Source organism: Mirounga angustirostris, unplaced genomic scaffold, assembly GCF_029215605.1.
Source record: "Mirounga angustirostris isolate CCGP_5_RB_7025 unplaced genomic scaffold, mMirAng1.0.hap1 SCAF_13, whole genome shotgun sequence".
NCBI lineage: Eukaryota > Metazoa > Chordata > Mammalia > Carnivora > Phocidae > Mirounga > Mirounga angustirostris.
This window is the reverse complement of record NW_026991721.1, coordinates 742,816-761,689: the sequence shown is the minus strand read 5'-3', so window position 1 is coordinate 761,689 and position 18,874 is coordinate 742,816. Positions and strand designations below refer to the sequence as shown.

Sequence of the window (18,874 nt, the reverse complement as noted above, 5' to 3'; positions counted from 1 at the left end):
GGTACCATTTCAAAAAAATCTGCCTTTTCAATCAAACTTGTCGTTTCCCTTTACTTGGGAGATCATGCACAGAACTGTCCTGACCTCTGTGAACACTGACCCGGGGCCCACACTCCCTTCTTCTGACCCGACTGCAGTGCAGGCTCAGCCTGTTGTTCTTAAACACAAACTGGTATCCCCATGCCGACCCAAAAGGGATCTGGTTTGGAGAAGCAAGGCTGAGAGACGCCTGTAGACAGGGCTGTTTATTTGCAGCACGGCAGTGAAGACAAATGACAGAGATGAAGAAAAATGCAACACACAGGAGCCTGATCCTCCATCCTCGTTGATCAAAACTGTTCTGACAGCAATTCACACAACCTCTGAGAGACGGTCTCTTTACTTGTGCGCAGCGTGAGTCGGTACATCTGCAACAGAACACGGCAGGTCAGTGGCCGCACGCAGGCTCAGGAGCCCTCAGCCGGCGGCCCCTCGAGCTCCCCTGCTCAGAGCTTCCCTGGAGGCACCGAGCCCCAGCATTTTACAAAGACTTACGCAAACACACTCTCAAGCAGCTAAAATACAGAAAATTTGACAGTAACTAGTGGCAGCCCGCGAGTGGAGTCGCTGGAACACTCGCGCACCACGGGCAGGGCACAGAGCTGGGGGCCACTCTGCAGCACGAGCAGGGCGCAGAGCCCGGGAGCCTGCACTTCCATCCCGGACGCTTCCCAAGTGAAGGGAAGACAGACGGCCGCACGAAGGTGAGCAGTGGCTCCACTCAACGGGCCGGGCACAGGGGTGCGTCCACAGGACTAGGTAAGCCAATCGTGCACGCGCACAACCACAAGGGTGAGGGCTGGAGCGCAGGGCCGGGCCGGACGGACGGCAGCCCCGTGGTGGCGGTCTCTACAGGAGGTCAAGACAGCCGGAGGGAGAGTGGACCCCAGGGAGCTTTCTGGAGTGACAGAAATGTTCTATGTATCAGCAGAATGGTGGAGGTTACACAGGGGACACGTCAGAACTCCTCAGACGACTCCACTTAGGACCCACATCACACCACAACCGGAACACAGCTCGGGCGTATACAGCTATCTCCTCAAGAAGTCTGACCTGGGCTTGTAGATTTGGCTCCAAACGCAGTAGGCATCCAATCTGGGTGGTTTTGGTGTGTATGATGCCAGCCCCCACGAAATTTGCAGGATTAGGATCAACGTCTTCAAGGAGCGCAGAACCAAACCCAATGATCTGTGTCACAGAGAGACAGGTGCAGAGGGCAGTGAGACCGGGGATGATGGAGGGAGAGCAACACAACTTGCCTCCCTCCAGAGCCCCGGGCAGCGTCCCAACCCTGGGAACACCCATCAACAGGCCTTACCTTGGCTTTGGTGATTTCTGTGTCCATTGGATGCTTTGCTTTGAAAATGTTCTGCACTTCCTGTTGGGGACTGGGAGGTAAAACCAACAGTCACCACACTGAGCCAGGTCAGCGTGGGAGGACCCGGCCCTGCCCCCACTCCACGTCCCATCACTCACCTGCTCAGCTGCTTCCAACGCTGAAAGAAATCCTGAGAAGCCATTTCTGTGGGCTGGAAAAATTTGTTGAGTGTGATAGGCAGCTTAACAGACACATTCTGAAAGGTTCCCCCATACCTACGAGCAACACAGAGACAGAGTGAGCAGAGCACATGAGCAGCCAAAAATTCAGAATCTCAACTACAGAACCAAATTCCTAGTTTGCAAATCAACGGGGCACAGGGAATGCCTGCTGCTGCGGAGGGTGGGAGGGGCGTGGGGAACAGAATGTTCTGGAAGGGTGGCAGACGAGGACCAACGAGCCAGGCGCTGCACCAGCCTGTGTGTGTGTCTGGGGGGCGCAGCTCCAGCCAGGCACTGCCAGGCCTGTTAGACCAACCTCGGGCTTCTACATCTCCTCATTTTTCCCCATAGCCCATTTCCTACAACTCTAAGTTGGTTTAAATTGTATGGGATTTTTCTTTTTTCTATGAAAAGAGACTAAAACAAGTGTTTGCCTACAGAATGCAACAAATATTTGCCTATTTCCCTATTCTACAAAGCACAAGATCTTCAGTTATCTGTGTTTTTAATGTTTGAAAACATCCTTTTCCAAAACTTTAACCTACAGAAGCCAGTTGTTCACATACACTCTCTCCCACTCACTGAAAAAGGACAGCCAGGAACCCAGTAGCAACACAAAACATATTTTAAAAAAAAATAAATAATCAGGGCACCTGGGTGGCTCAGTTGGTTAAACAACTGCCTTCAGCTCAGGTCATGATCCTGGAGTCCCGGGATCGAGTCCCGCATCGGACTCCCTGCTCAGCGGGGGTCTGCTTCTCCCTCTGATCCTCCCCCTCTCATGCTCTCTGTCTCCCATTCTCCCTCTCAGATAAATAAATTTAAAAAAAAAATCTTTAAAAAAAAATAATCAAGGTGGGGCGCCTGGGTGGCTCAGTCGGTTAAGCGTCTGCCTTCGGCTCAGGTCATGATCCCAGGGTCCTGGGATCGAGCCCCGCATCGGGCTCCCTGCTCGGCGGGAAGCCTGCTTCTACCTCTCCCACTCCCCCTGCTTGTGTTCCCTCTCTCGCTGTGTCTCTCTCTGTCGAATAAATAAAATCTTTAAAAAAATAATAAACAAATAAAAAATAAAACGCGGGGCACCTGGGGGACTCAGTGGGTTAAGAGTCCGACTTGATTTCACTCAGGTCCTGATCTCAGGGTCCGGGATGGAACCCCGTGTCGGGCTCTGGCTCATCGGGGAGTCTGCTTGAGATTCTCTCTCTGCCCCTCCCCCCACTCTCCCTCTCTCTCTAAAATAAATTAGTCTTAAAAAAGATAATGACCGGGTGCCTGGGTGGCTCAGTTGGTTGGGCAACTGCCTTCGGCTCAGGTCATGATCCTGAAGTCCCTGGATCGAGTCCCGCATCGGGCTCCCTGCTCAGCAGGGGGGTCTGCTTCCCCCTCTGCCCTCCCCCCTCTCATGTACTCGCTCTCTCTCATTCTCTCTCTCTCAAATAAATGGAATCTTTAAAAAAAAAAAAAAAGATAATGACCAAGCAGTATGTACGCTTGGAGGACACTGGGCAACAATGCACCCCCGGATGGGAGGGCCTGGGTGCCATCCACACAACGGCCCACACAGGGGCACACAGGACCCAGCTGGTCCCAGCCCCACAGCGCGGGCCCCCTAGTTCCCGTCTCTCAGCTAGAGAGCACAGGGCCTGAGCAACACAGCTCTGGCTCGCAGTGGCCTCCCGCAACCCTGCGCACACTGCCTCTCCCTCGTTTCCCAAACACCACGCACCTGACGTTGTAGCGCGCGCGGTGGGTGCCGCCACTCACCTGGACCACCCCTTCCGCCCTCACAACAGCCTCCGAAGGAAGCAGCGGAGGCTCATCGAGGACGAAGGCCTCACAGGGACCCGGCTGTGTGCGGGCACGACCCCGCAGCCCCAGGCCCCAGGCAAGAGCAGGCTGGTTAAGAGCTCCTCACCTGAACTGGATGTTGAGGACTGGCGCCTCCGTGAAGTCAGACGCACACTCTATGTTCACAACCTGTTGCACCTGGGCACCACCGTCCACGGTTGGGTCCACGGGCTTGGTCTGCAAGCTCAGATGTGCATGCGTCAAGGAGGCCGTGTCAACACTGGGGAACTGTGCCCAAGCCGAGCAAGCCCCAGAACGTTCTAGAATGGGGTCTGTGAGTCAGAGCTCACGCTGCTGATCTTGGAAGAGACCTCCAATACAGTTGATCCTATATACGTGTTATTTTTAATTACTGATTAGAAACGCCTGCCTTTAACAATCTATGTTCAACATTTACCTTAAAATTAAACAGGCCTGGCCTGTGGCAAGCAGGTTGCTGCTCTGCACGCCTCCTTCAGGGGAGGCGGCATCCTGGTCAGACGCACTGGGGTGTTCCCAAGCCTCCCTCGTTTGGTTGGCCCATCCTTGGGAGGAAGAGATCTGGATACCACAGCTGGCATCAGCTGGTCACGTTCTAACCACGTTCCTGGCACTTACTAGGGACCACGCTCCAGTGTGGACACAGCCGCTAGAGACGAGCACCGTGCGGCCCGAGCCCGCGCTCGCTCTGTCGGCAGCTGCTCGCTCAGGGAGACTCCCAGAGGAGACCAGAGCTCAGAGGGGCTTACACATCACGTGACAGAACAAAACAAGGGAAAACAAAAGGGAGTCCGAGGAACCAAACGGCTCAGCAGCGGATGCCTGCGTGCCAGTCTCCCGCGCGCCACCAGGAGCTCCCTCTAGACGCGAGACAGCAGCTCGAGGGCGCCGCAGCACCTGGAGCATCTGGCCCTTACGATAAAGAACAACTTCCTCAAAACCCTCCTCTAAACCCCAAATGCCTGTCTGCTGGGGACACAGAAGACACGAGACCAAGGATATTCGTCTGAAGGTCATCTGAACAGATCAGTGTTGGAGTGAAATTTAAGAACTGCGTGGACGTCTTATTTCCATAAAATATAAACATCCGACCTAGAAGGAAAAACACAATTTGTTTCATACACACCCTGAACCGGAATGTTAACAGTGAAAAATACAAGAGTCCCTGTCATCAGCTGAACTCCAGAGAGGGGCCGGGGCGGAACTCTGGCCGCGGGCAGACATGGGGTCACGGCTCCCCCTGCTGGGGGAGCTCCAGCTCTCCATCTAAGGCGCAGCCTTTCTTGGGACGGCGCCCTGCCGGAGACCTGGGACCAAGGACCTGGCCACCACCTCCAGGGAGGCCTGGCCAGACCTTCCTCACACACAGTGATGCCCCAGCAGCTCACGAGCTGGACGCTGGAGGCAAGGACGCCCCGATATCGTCACTTAACATCGCAACAGAAATCTTTATCTTTCTGAACATTTTTATTCCCTCTGAACTCAGAATGGAAAGTGAATTTCAAATACTCCGATGAGGACAAACTGCACCACCACCCCACTGACCCCCGAATGTGGGGGGACAGTCACGGCCCAGAGGACAAGGGATGCTGCACCACCCGCTCTCAGTACAGAGTCCCCTGGAGAAGGTTTCTGTTAATCCTCACAACATCCCTAAAACATCCCTGGAGGGCTGATGCGCTATTTCTCTCTGGCTGTCCACACGTGCACTTGTTGCCACACAAAAAACTCGGTCCTCACAAGGCTCAGAGATGACACCCAAGAGGGAGGTGGGCAGTCGTCCATCCACCAGCGCCCCCAGCAGCACCCCAACAGCCAGTGGACGGTTTTCTTTGGGCAGAGACTTAAAAGTCTATAAAAGTCACGGTAAAATACACAGAACATAAAATGTACCATCTTCACCGTCTCTAAGCCCACAGCTCAGGGGCACTAAGCACATTCCCACTGTTGTGCAGCCATCCCCACCATCCTTCTCCAAAAGTTTCCACCATCCCAAAGGGAAACTCTGTCCCCCTGAGATACCAACCCCATCCCTCCCCCACACCTATCGTTCACTCTCTGTCCCTTAGTCACCGACCCCCATCCCTCCCCCGGCCCCAGAGCCCACCGTCCACTCTCTGTCCCCCCGAGGCACCAACCCCCATCCCTCCCCCGGCCCCAGCACCCACCGTCCACTCTCTGTCCCCCTGAGTCACCGACCCCCACCCCTCCCCTGGCGCCCACTGTCCACTCTCTGTCCCCCTGAGTCACTGACCCCCATCCCTCTCCTGGTGCCCACCATCCACTCTCTGTCCCCGAGTCACCGACCCCCATCTCTCCCCCGGCCCCAGTGCCCACCGTCCACTCTCTGTCCCCCTGAGTCACCGACCCCTGCCCCTCCCCCGGCGCCCACCATCCACTCTGTTCCCTGTGAATCTGGAGACTCTAAGGACCTCATGTGGGGGGAATCCTGCAGTACTTGTCCCTCTGTGTCTGGCCTATCTCACTCAGCATCACGTCCCCCAGGTCCACCCACGCTCTGGCAGGTGTCAGCGTGTCCCTCCGTGTTCAGGCTGAGTGATGTGGTTTGGTGTGTGGATGGACCACGTTTATCCGCTCGTCCGTCGACGACGCTTGGGCTGCTTCCCTGTGTCGGCGGCTGTGAACGTGGGTGTGCAAGCATCCACTCGCGTCCCTGCTTTCGGTTCTCTGGGTCAATACCTAGAAGAGGAATCGCTGGAACACACGGTCACTCCATTTTCAGCTGTTTGAGAACCGCCACGCCGTTTTCCACGGCTGCTGCACCGGCTTCCTTTCCCGCCGAGTGTGCGGGAGGGTCCACCCTGCACGCGCTCCCACTCGCGGGGTTTCTGCCGTCGGTGGACAATAGCCGTCTTCAGGGCCGCAGGCGGGCCCTCGCCGTGGCTCTGATGTGCGTGTCCCTGACGAGCAAGGACGTGGGCATCTCCCCTGCTGGCTGGCCAGTTGTAGGTCTTCCCTGGGCAGACGTCGGCTCCAGTCCCCCGCCCACCTTTGAATCAGGTTGTTGTTTTACTGTTGAGATTAGGAGTTCTCTGTGTGTTCTGGAAACTAAGCCCTTACCAGATGCGCGACTTGCAAATATTTCCTGCCCCGAGTTTCTAAGTGAAGGCTCCGTTAAGTAACTGAAGCACATACCCAAATTCTGCCGGAAGTCGGACTTCAGCCCAATTTGAAGCAGCTGGTTCTCAAAGAGCACACCATTATTTTTACAGACGAACCTGGGGGAAGGGACAGCGTGTGAGTCCCTCAGAGCCACCCCATGAAAACATGAAGATTCACTTCGAAAAAGAGTCTAACAAACAAAAAGGCCAGAAAAACCTCTAACGGACTCAAAGTAAAGTTAAAGTAGAAAAGTACTGTAGAAACATCAGTAAAACGTGCCCACCAGAGACCCGGGGTGTGACCACACAGGACAGGGCGGGACGGTGCTCTGCCCTCCACGAAAGCGCTGATCCACGACTCAAACACGCACACGCCGGGGCCCACACACGCTCTCAGGCCGGACCTGACGCCGGGCGCTGGCCACAGCTCTGGGGGTGACCACCAGCATGGCAGCCGGGCCGCTGCAGGCGATGCCCAGCCCTCAGTGCAGGGTTAGTGTCTGCACCCCACGTGGGCCCAGGATGCGGCTCACTACATGGTGTCTACACTACACAGAATCGGAAGAAAATAAAATAACGTGTATTCAGTTTTGCTTGTACTCCTCTCTGAGAAGCTAAGTGTCCTGGCCTCCTCTACCACAAATCACCATTATGCGGTGAACTGGGACCAAAAGAAGGAGCGAGGGGCAGGGCAGGTGCGGCACAGTCACTGAGGAACACGAGCCGCCCCGCTCACTGGCCCCCTACTCTGGGGGCTCCCCATCTGCACAGGGAGGAGGAGGCACAGTCCAGAGTGGGCGGTGGGGCGGGCGGGCAGGAAGGGCACCGCCACGTGGAGCCCTCCATGACATCGGGGGGCAGCGAGAGACAGACGCTCCCTGGCAGCGCCCCTCTACCCCAGAATCTCCGAGTCCAGCTGTGCTGCCGGCCCGGAGAAGCTCAGAGCCAGCAGCAGCCCTGCCCCACCCGTTTGGTACGAAGGTGCCCCCGGGCGCCCCACGGAGGTTCAGGTGCTGCCGACGACGTGTGCACACGACCCCCAGCCCGCAGCACCGCCACAGCCGCCCTCACATGGAAGCAGCAGTGGCAGACAGAGCAGGAGGCACGGTTCGTCCACGGATGGCCAGGCCGTCCACCACGGGGCCCACTCCACGGAGCTGTGCTCCTCTCGGGCCCCAGGCTGCCCTCCCGCCTCGTCCAGCACCCCCATCTCAACACAACAGGCTCTCTGCCCAGTTCAAGCTGCTCACGCTGCACAGGAAGCCTCAGAAGGCAAAATGCAGCCCATCTGGTATGCACAACCTTCTTCCACAACACAACTGAGTGTGTGGTGCTTTTCAATCTCCAACTCAGCACTTCTAGAAGCCACAGACCATAACTCGCACCCGTCCAAACCCACCTCTCCTTATCACCTTCAACAAGCAACAGGAAGCAAGAATTCACACACAGTACGAACACCAAGAGACAGGAAAACTGCAAAACCGTAAGAATCCTGCTGCTGTCGTCACAACACCCAAGGACAAGGGGCCACTCTGTGAAGATGCTCCTCTCCGTCTGGCCGGCCTGCCCCCACACCCAGGCCAAGCCCTCCCACACCTCCCGGCCGGATTTAAGACCAGCAGAGACACGAGGGACAGAGAGCAGACAGAAAAAAGGTACGGAACAGTACAGCAAAAAAAGCAGGAAAGAAAACATGCTGGGAAGGGCAGTGTGACGTCCGCGTCCTGGAGACGGGGAAGAGGGGCCACGTGAAGGCTCACGGGAAGCAGGGCTCCATGCACAGCGGGGGTGGGGCAGTCCTGATGAGGTGACACAGGAAGCAGGGAAGATGGGGCTGGCGGAGGGGAGGATGGCACGCACCTCGGGACAGATAGACTGGGATAAAGCAGGAGGGTGCAACTGAGGAATGTGTCTTAACAGAAAGGGCAGGCTGGGCACCTGCCAGGCACATGCAGAGAGGGGATGATGCCGAGAGAGTCCCTGTCCTGAGGACACGAGAGACCAACTACCTGGCAAAGTTGTCTTCGGAGCCGGGAGCCAGTGGTGCGACCGCGGAGGGTGAGTCTGAGAACACATCCACGAGGAGCCCGCCGGAGGAGGGTGGGGGGCCCGCGGGGGCAGGGGGTGCAGCCCCCAGACCCAAGAGGTCTGCTGATGGAGAAGGCGTGGACTGGAAAACAGGGAAGGAGAGGGTCAGCGGGGAACCTTCAGGCACACCAAGGCCAAGCAAGTACCAGCACCTGCGCCACCTGCCCCCCACCCCCCCTCCCACGGCTCCTGCCAGGCTGTGCCCAGCAAGCATCCAGCACATGATGGGCGACTGCACCCCAGGGTCAGGCCTGAAGCCCACAGCTGGAGGATCAGTCACAATCTCACACGACTGGAAAAAGAGTTAACCTTTTTTTCATGAAGATTATCTGAATGGGAAAAAAAACTTCTGAAAACACTTTTGCCACAAAGGAGGCCAAAAAGAACTAAGACCTCACACGCCACGGTCAACCTTCCGAAGTGGGAGTGAGCCTGAGAGGTGAAGTCAGCAAGCAACTCAGGGCGCACTCTTGGTTTAACCATGTGTAAGCCTTACTGAGTCACAGAGGGAAAAAACAGATAAAAAACGTATACAACAGACATCTTTTTTTTAAATGATTTTTTGATCCTAGTAGGGCAAAAGACAAAGAATAAAGCCACGGGGGGACCACTCCCCCCCACAAAGCACACACCCAGCTGACATGCACACTCTGGCCCTGCACCTCGGGAGGCGAGCGGGCTCTGGTTACCCCTAGGGCGGTGCCGCCACAAGGGCAGAGATGAGACGCTCGGCCTTGAGGCTGGTCTTGAATGACTTTGAGTGTCCCACTGAACATTCGTGAAGGTACAAGTCAGTCTGGAATTATCTGAGACTACATCCTGATGCCATTTTACATTGCTGCATTCATATTTTGCTGGGTTTTAACATACACTCATCTTTTCAGGAACACAACTACCCTGTGAGCTGAAGGAGGCCAAGTACTTTCTTCCCCCAGCACGTGGGCATCCACCCTGGGCACTGGCCAGTCATACCGCTGGCAAGGCCTCTGACTGCCATAGGAATTCCATTCTGAGATAAAGGAGGCATCACAAAACATGTGCTCTGCAAGAGGGCGTGGGTCTGACGGGGCCAAGAACCCTGCTCTGCTGACGGCCCCTCCTTCCTCAAGGCTGGGGGGGCGGTGGTATACAGCGCATGGAGACCAACCCTGCAGGGCCCCCAGAGAAAGGATGGGGACCACAGAGGAGGTGTCAAGAGAAGGAATACCAGAAATTCCTGCAACATGAGCGAGGGTGTGGATGTGACCTCTCAAGGTGGCTCCTGGCCCTCACTGCACGGGACAGGGCTCCTGGGAGCACAACTCCTCGAAACTCTGCTTCCCTGTCACTGCAGGAGTCTGACCATCTGAGCACGGAATCAGGCAAGCAAGGTGTCTCCTGTAGCTGACACACCTACGGCCTAAGTGGGGATTGTCGCCCCCTGCCACCTATTGCAAGATCTTTACCACTGGCTCCTGAATAATGGTTCAAATGTTTGTTTGTTTGAAGATTTCTTTATCGGAAAGACAGAGAGGAACAGCGAGAAGGAGTCCCAAGCAGACTCCATGCCAAGGACAGAGCCCGACATGGAGCTCAATCCCAGGACCCTGAGATCATGACCTGAGCCAAAACCAAGTCAGACGCTTAACTGACTGAGCCACCCAGATGCCCCAATTCAAAAGTTTTTGTTTGTTTTTTAAGATTTTGCTTATTTATTTGAGAGAGAGAGCACAAGGCAGGGCAGTGGGACAGGGAGAAGCAGATTCCCCACCGAGCAGGGAGCCCAACCGACACAGGGCTCGATCCCAGGACCCTGACATCATGACCTGAGCTGAAGGCAGACACTTAACCGACCGAGCCACCCAGGCGCCCCCTTTATTTCTTAAAGAAAATCTTTTGTCCAGGGGCGCCTGGGTGGCTCGGTCGGTTAAGTGTCTGACTCTTCAATTTGGCTCAGGTCATGACCTCAGGGTTGTGAGATCGAGCCCCACGTCAGGCTCTGTGCTGGATGAGGAGCCTGATTGAGATTCTCTCTCTCCCTCTGCCCTACCCCACCCCCCACCAAGCACGTGAAGGCACATGCTCTCGCTCTCTCTCAAAAAAAATTTTTTTAAAGAAAACCTTTTGTCCAATTAAGTCAAATATGCACCCCCAAAATTACAACAGACAGAAGCAAGGCTGTTCTGTTGGGAGGACCCACCTGGACAACTGCTCACTCCCCAGATCCGCGGGGCAGGTCCCCAGACCCACTGCCTCTCTGCTGACTCCTCTTCCTTTCAGGACTCAAGGAGACCATCCCTGGGGAGTCTGCCCAACACCCATCAGACACGTTCCTTCTCCTCACCTTGACGGCAACAACAGCAGGAAGGAGAACAGCAAGAAGAGTCCCGCACGCCTACAGAGTGCATGTTGGCTCCAAACTCCGCTACTAGCCTAAAAGCCCCAGGAGCACTGGGATGTCTCCAAACACCCACCAAAGATGGCCCTGGCGCCACAAGAGATGCTTGCCATGCACGTGCACCATGCACAGACAAGCAGCCAGGAGGCACAGGGGCCGAGGCCCCAGGCCCACGGAAGGTGGACCCAAGGAGAGCAGCCTGTTACAAAGAAAACATTCTTCCAGCATCGTCTGTGACCCTGAGTAAGACATTCTGACCGATAGCACACCACAGTAAAACACACTGCTGTTTTTTGGGGCGCCTGGGTGGCTCCGTTGGTTAGGCGACTGCCTTCGGCTCAGGTCATGATCCTGGAGTCCCGGGATCGAGTCCCGCATCGGGCTCCCTGCTCGGCAGGGAGTCTGCTTCTCCCTCTGACCCTCCCCCCTCTCATGCTCTCTCATTCTCTCTCTCTCAAATAAATAAATAAAATCTTTAAAAAAAAAAAAAAACACACTGCTGTTTTCCACGTAAAATCCAGATATCTCAATGCCATTCTGAGGCAGGGCCTCCCCTCTGAGGTGGGAAGGAAGACTAGAGGAGACTTTCAACCCAGAGGGGCCCCTCCCCCCTTTTCTGCCCTGCTTCTCCCGCCCCCTTTGGAGGGGTCTCTGATCAGACCCCCGGCCGTCTGAGCACTGAGAGCAGATCACCACTCAAGTGATCATGATGCTATATCCGCAGCACTGCCAGTTCTCAGCTCAGAAGGGCCATCTGCTCACAACCACAAACATCTCCTCGCCAGGCACTTACAGTCAAGAAAAAACTCATAGCCTAAAGTTAAAACATTTGCCGAGTTAACCTGGAAGAGAGCCTCCCTCCTCCCCACCCCTGAGAACATGCCTTATCAACAACTTGTTAAATCTTATCACACCTGCCTTCTCAAAGTGGGGCTCACTGCTCACAACCGGCGTCAGAAAGGGGCCAACGGAGTCCCAAGGGCCACAGCCTGGATGTGGCTGGGCAAACCACACGTGGCCGGGCAAACCACACGTGGCCCAAGGCCTGGTACACATACATTTCTCAAGAAAAATCAAGAACCAAATAAGAAGAGACCAATGACAACCATCAGCAAAGATATTAATGCCCATTTCCGCTGCTCACGTCAGGGTACTCGGCAGGGGCTGCCCCCCGAGGCACAGACAGGCCATCCCAGTTTCTCCTGGAAGACAGCCCCCCGCTGCGTCACGCGAGTCCGAGTCCAGACGATGCCACAGGCAGACGAGCCACCACCCCCAGCACCATGGGAAGAACCTGGTGTAGCACAAAAACCAGTTCACGCACAAGCCTGCAGGCCCACTACCTCCTGGAATCAGGCCACTTCACAAATCCAATCAACAAAACCCTGGCACTAAGATGACCTTCGGGACCTCCTCACCAACAAGTGTCCGCGCTCCTGGGGTGGGGCAAGCCAGTCACTGCCTTCAAGACTCAAGTCCACTCTGTGCCCAGGGGATGGGTTCAGAGGCACGGAGCTTGAAAAGCCAGCCCTGCTAAATTACTCAGGGACAAAGGGATGATGACCACCTGGAGAAAAAGCATGTATTTATCATTCACTGCAAAATCAATTCATGAAATTTAGCTGCCAAAAACCACGGAGCAGGCATCAAAAGGAAACATGCCAGAAGGTCCAGACTAAAGAAGGCACCTCCAAATCAGGACTCAGGTGACACCTGTCGCAGTGGGGACCCCTAGTCAGGGGCCTGGGGAGGCCTGAATATAGGGCTCGTGGTAGGCCCGGCATCCTCGGTTCAGGGGCCAGACACACGGTCAGTGGGGACACACAAGCAGATCCCGCCGAGGAGCACCAGGGCTCAGACATAAGCACACTCTTGACAAGCAAAGGCCCTGGTCTCTGCATAGGGGCACACATCTGCTCTGACACTCCTCCTCACAAAGGCCAGCTGGTATTGCTAGTAGGTATTATTCATGTCACTGGATCAAGACCCCAGCGAAGAAAGAAAGCTCTCCAGGATCCCTCCCATAATGGACAAGCTGAAAGCCCACACTTCTGGGGAGCCAGTCCCAGCGCCCAGGTGGCAGCTACGTGGCAGGGCTGGTGTGCATGCTCTCACGAAAGTCCTACTCCAGTCAGGAAGAGACAAGAAACAAATACAACTCTCAGAACAACATCTCCCACCTGATAAACATCAAAGGACATGTTTTTGTTTATATGTGAATGTTCTCACCACGTCACACAAAAAAGGGAAGTTGATTCTGAACCAAGTCACTACCGAAAACCTCTAAGAACAGCATGAGGTACGTCGGTCTGCTCTAAACCAACAAGGAATAGCTGGACAGGCCTCCTACACAAGGCAGTCCCGCAAATGAAGTGAGTGACCGTGTCGTCTGAACCACAGGACAGAGAGGAACTGGGAGCGGACTCTGGACCCGAGACAGCAACCTGAAGGACGTTCTAGAAGACAGGGCCCAGGCGTCTGAAAACAGCTTCTGGAGGTCATAGGCAAAAGAAAGGTGAAGACCTGGACTTGGTCCCACTGCTACGTTCCTGGCACACACGGTCATACTTAACACAGAACTCTCCCGAACAGGCAAATGCTCTGCTGGCCCCGAATCTCAGAGACCAGGCAAGCCAGGAGCTTCTGCCAGCACACTGCCATCGGGAAGGGACCCACCGCGGCGCTGGCCGGGGCAGGCTCAGGGCCCCCGTTGACATCGGCGCTCCTCTCTCGCTTGGCCTCCTCCAGGTCTGTCACTGTATTTGGGCCCTTCTTCTTCTTGAGCTTGGCCAGGATGGAAGACTCACGCTCTGGAAATGGCGGCATCTCCTCCAGGACAGTTGCCTGGAGAAAGAGGCCCCGGGTCACCACAGCTCAAAGCCCCGTGGCTTCCAACCCCAAGACATGTGACAGCGCGGCAGGGGGACAGAGCCGCCAGGGCCTACCAGGATGTCAGTGCTGGCCACTGTGCTGAGCCTCAGGTACTCCACAGCCCGCTGCTGCAGCTCCACGTCCGCATTCTTCAGCTGGCTGTCACTGCGCAGCACGTCCTGAATGGTGGTCTTCACCTCCGGAAAGAGGTTCACAAACTTGATGTAGGTGGACAAGAGCAGCGCCCTGGTGGGGACGCTGCACAGATGGAACTTGGAGTGCAACAGGTTGAACTGGATCAGGGGGCTGCAGGGCACAGACAGGGCACTGGATCAGGGAGCCGCAGGGCACAGACAGGGCACTGGATCGGGGGGCCACAGGGCGCAGACAGGGCGCAGACAGGGCGCAGACAGGGTGGGGGCACGTCACCCCTCGTCCCCAACGCCCTGTGCGCGCCACCAGCCACCTATGCCTCTCACCGGCTCAGTGAGCAAGGGGCGGCTCTGGGAAAAGGACCCACACTAAGCCACAACCACTCCTGTAAAGCAGAAGAGTGTGCCGTCAGGCACGCACCTCCATCTCCGACTGAGCACAAACCTCCCCTCCAGTCAGCTAGAACCCCTGTTCTTGTACAGCTTGAAGGAAAATAAAAACAGTGACCCAGAGTGGAAGTGCTCTTGCTGTGGCCGTCCCAACGAGCCGTGAGGACACCTGCCACCCTACCCTCCCCCGACAGCTGAGAAGGGGGAGACCCAGAGCCAGCACCATGGTGCAGCGCTCACCCGACTCCCATGGGCTCTCTCACCTGGATCTCGGGTCCCCGGCTATCAAGTTTCCAAACTCCCCCAGGATGTAGCCACCCACTTTGACCAGGTTCTCATGGCACGCCGGGGCCTGAAGAGCCTGTAAGACAGTGAGCACCATGAGCCCGATGCACAGGGCCCCCAGCACAGGTCGAAGAGCTAAGACACATCTGCCGTCAGGGTAAAGTCGCTACATCGTGGTGATTCACCAAAACTAAGCACAACTCAGGAAGCTCTCCTGTGAGCTTCCAGCAGCTTCCGAGAGACCGTCCTGGCTTTCGAACCCACCCCTCCCTGCCCTTCCCGCCACTTCTGCAGGTATGTCAGTTGCAGGGGAGCCCCAGAGGCAGGGATGTGGCCAATCCCAGCCCTGGAACGAGAGCTGTGCTCTACTCGGGCTCCAGGTGGGGGCAGGTGCACATCAGCAACCTCCTGGGCGCACATGACCCTCGCCAACGGAGCCCGAGAACCGCACTACGGAGACCCTGCACATACTGGAGATTAGGCTCCACAGCGTGAGCTGGAACCTCCCAGACCAGCAGGTGGGGGACACAAGGGAGACCAGGAACACCCATCAGAGCCCCACGCTTTATCCAGAGGGGGGCATCTGGACCATACCTCGAACACCGTCTTGGCAGCATAGCCCTGCACGTCGTCCCGGTTGATGACAATCTGAATGACACGGTACCACACCTCTTCGCTCACATAGTCACCGGCAATCCGGATCAGGTTCAGGATGGTGTCCACGTACCACGTGTAGTCCACAGCATACTTCTCCGCCAAGATGGCGACCTTCAGCACCTGCAGGGGTGGATGCTCAGCGCAGGTGCTCCGGGCCCCACGGCACCAGCAGCAGCACCATGTGCTGCCCCGCATCAATTCCAGGGCTTCGGAAGGATCTACGCACGTGCCAAAGCTTGGGTGTGCAAGAAGCTTCCACCGAATTCTCAATGGAGCCCAGAAAGTTGAAGATTTGCAGACTTCACTGAGGAAAGCCAGACCTCCCTCCAGGAATAGACTCGGAGGGACACAGTCTAGGAAGACACACCGGAGGGCCGGGTCACGGCTGCAGGGGGGCACAGCAAGCCTCGTCCTGCACTGCCATCCGACTGCGGCCCAGGCAGCCCTGGCATGGGTCCTCCTCCCAGCAGCCCCATCCTCAGAGCGGCAGGGCTCCCTGGGTCTCCTCCTGATCTGGCCAGTCTTTCTCAACACTCTCCCCTCTACTCTTCATGGGAGACCCTACCCACTCATTTACCCCCACGCATTCCAGAGGGCTCTGTGGACCACACGCACTGCCCAGGGGCAACAGCACTGGGCTGTCCAAAAGCAGACCCTCGCTCCCTCCCCTCGTCACCTTCTTGGGGCACTGAGCCCCCTGAACAGCATCAGCTGTCGACACTAGACCCTGTTCTTTACGCAGCTGCCCACCCTCACAGCCCACCTTCCCACTCCTTCACCCTCCTGACTGTGCCCCCAGAGCCCCTGCTGTAGCCTGGACCACCACCCATCTGCTCTGCCCACCCTCCAGCATCCACAGCGACTCTCCATAGAGATCCCAGAGTGTCATTCCAAAACTCAGTGTCACTGCCCTTGGCTTAAAAACCTTTGAGCACAGAGCCTGCCCCAAAGCTGAGCACTCAGGGCCTCCCCCACCACCACGACACGGGCCAGCATCTTCACTGCCCCGCCACACACGCCCTGCTCCCACCATGCTAACCCGTCCCCCTGCACCCCATGACAATGCCTCCCAAGCTGCACCCAGCCCCTGCCAGGGTCCGGAGCTCTGCCTCCACCAATTCTCAGCCACACTATAAGCAAGTCTGCCATCCTGCCTAGGACCTGCCTTCCCTGCGGACAGAAAGGCCCCCTGTGAGCAGGGCACCCAGCACATCCAGGTGTGGATGCCAGGCAGCTAGCACAACCCCAGGGCACATCCTCGGACATGCCACACTGCCCAGACGGACGCACAGAGCACTGACCCGGAAACTCAGGTCAGTCGGTCTTACTCCTCGCTCAACTAAAGCTGACCGAGGAACTCATCATCTCCAAAGGGGTAAGCCAACATGGAGCTGGCTAACGTTCAAGACCTTAAAAGCCTGAACACGCCCCTTCCCTCTCTGCTCAGAACGCACCCGGCGGGGGGCGCCTGGGTGGCTCAGTCGGTTAAGCGTCTGCCTTTGGCTCAGGTCATGATCCCAGGGTCCTGGGATCGAGCCCCGCATCGGGCTCCCTGCTCAGCGGGAAGCCTGCTTCTCCCTCTCCCACTCCCCCTGCTTGTGTTCCTGCTCTCGCTGTGTCTCTCTCTGTCAAATACATAAAATCTTTAAAAAAAAAAAAAAAAAAAGAACGCACCCGGCAGTGATGAGAACCATGCCCCGGTGACTACGGTCCCCAGAGCGAGCCAGCCCCACCCACACAGGCGCCAAGCCCTAGCCCTGCCGCCTGACCGCACTCCAAACATGACCCCCACCCACCCCACGCTCCCCTGCACGTCTGTTTGTGGATCTTCCTCCCCACACTCTCCCGCACGTCTGTTCTTGGATCTCCACCCCACGCTCCCCTGCACGTCTGTTTGCGGATCTCCTCCCCATGCTCCCCTGCACGTCTGTTCTCGGATCTTCCTCCCCACGCTCCCCTGCACGTCTGTTCTCGTATCTTCCTCCCCACGCTCCCCTGCACATCTGTTCTCGGATCTCCTCCCCACGCTCCCCTGCATGTCTGTTCTCGGATCTTCCTCCCCACGCTCCCCTGCACGTCTGTTCTCGGATCTTCCTCCCCACGCTCCCCTGCACGTCTGTTCTCGGATCTCCTCCCCACGCTCCCCTGCACGTCTGTTCTCGGATCTTCCTCCCCACGCTCCCCTGCACGTCTGTTCTTGGATCTTCCTCCCCACGCTCCCTTGCACGTCCGTTCTCGGATCTTCCTCCCCACGCTCCCCTGAACGTCTGTTCTTGGATCTTCCTCCCTGTCCCTCCTGGCTCCCTGGATGCACCTGAGCCCTCTTTCCTGGCTGGGCATCAGTTCAGCTCCAGAAGCCTTCCTTGACCTTCTTCTTCAGGGGAGCCCTGCTCCTCACTAAAGCATGACCACACGGTAATTAAGACATGCCACTTAGCACTGAAGAGCCAGGACCTGCCCTAGCCCAGCCACGGGGGCCACAGCCATTCAATAAATGATCCCCTATAAATCTGAGTGTCCAACTGTATGCAGAGCCACCTATACCCAGAAGCTCCAAGCCTGTCATTTCCAAACCAAACGGCAGCCTAGGAGCAATCCTGAGAGTCACTCGTGGTGAGCTCTGATGCTGGACACCTGCTCCCCAGAGCTCCCCAGGAGGCCTCAGCCATACTTTGCTCCCCAGAACAACAAATAAGAAACACTTTTTCATAGGAGGGAGAGGCTGCAGGGTCACTGACCTTGGCAACTGACCTCTCCACACAGACTCACACTGAGCCCTCTGTGAATCACAACACACACTCGGGCCCCCCTATGTGCTGGCCTCGGGCTACCTGGAACCTGGTGCACCCCAATTCTGCATCACGATCAGCCTTTCCCCAGGTCAGTATGTGCAGGACTCTGACCAGGTGTTTGGTGTGTGCACCCACTTTGCTGATGACCTAACGTGAGGGCTGCCAGATGGGAAACGGTGGCCACGCTCAACGTTATCAGAGAGGAAGGAGTGCGTGCCCGGCACATAAGCAGTAATTCCAAGGTTCAAACTTGCAGACTTTTGCCCACAGGAATCTGAACTCGTGCTCACCTGAGTTGCAGAAGTATCTCACCGTGAGGGTCCCTATTCACACAGGCTGTTTAAAGTCATTCCCGAAAGACTGAAAGGCTCCACTGATGGGAAGCTAAGGTGAAGGAATCTCCCACCCAGAACTGAGCAGATTCCCAGGAAAGCACTGGAAAGAACCACACACACGAAGGAAAGGAAGACTGCTGGCGGCACAGCAGCCATCAGACTTACAATCTCTTCTCGGATGGAGTAGTCGGCCGTCTCCAGGTAGCTCAGCATCTCAGCCACAATCTGCTGGGCATTGCTGCGGTCACACATGGCATAGAGGAGGTCCACGGCCCGCTGCCGCACGCTCACGTCCCGCTCCGTCTGGGGGCACGAGGAACAGCTTGAAAAGCCATTCAAGCAGACCGTGGGCAGGGTGGCCGGGCCCCTGCGGCTCAGGCCCCCTACTCCGTCCCAACGC

The 18,874-nt window shown here is 56.7% G+C and overlaps 1 protein-coding gene across 4 annotated transcripts in view; it reads right to left on the bottom strand.

Moving 5' to 3' along the window:
• Nucleotides 1–232: 232 nt before the first annotated feature.
• AP2A2 (adaptor related protein complex 2 subunit alpha 2) overlaps nt 233–18,874 on the bottom strand; it is an 88,739-nt gene continuing 70,097 nt past the window's right edge. For all 4 annotated transcript variants that reach the window (XM_064575974.1, XM_064575976.1, XM_064575975.1 and 1 more), the window contains 13 exons: nt 18,640–18,777; nt 15,285–15,467; nt 14,669–14,766; nt 13,938–14,169; nt 13,669–13,836; nt 8,537–8,697; nt 6,562–6,644; nt 4,408–4,497; nt 3,494–3,617; nt 1,516–1,632; nt 1,358–1,427; nt 1,093–1,227; nt 233–407 (listed from right to left, as the gene is read on the bottom strand). In XM_064575974.1, the coding sequence (XP_064432044.1) occupies nt 330–407; nt 1,093–1,227; nt 1,358–1,427; nt 1,516–1,632; nt 3,494–3,617; nt 4,408–4,497; nt 6,562–6,644; nt 8,537–8,697; nt 13,669–13,836; nt 13,938–14,169; nt 14,669–14,766; nt 15,285–15,467; nt 18,640–18,777 (1,677 nt within the window). In that variant the 3' untranslated portion in view covers nt 233–329. The remainder of the gene's footprint in view (nt 408–1,092; nt 1,228–1,357; nt 1,428–1,515; nt 1,633–3,493; nt 3,618–4,407; nt 4,498–6,561; nt 6,645–8,536; nt 8,698–13,668; nt 13,837–13,937; nt 14,170–14,668; nt 14,767–15,284; nt 15,468–18,639; nt 18,778–18,874) is intronic.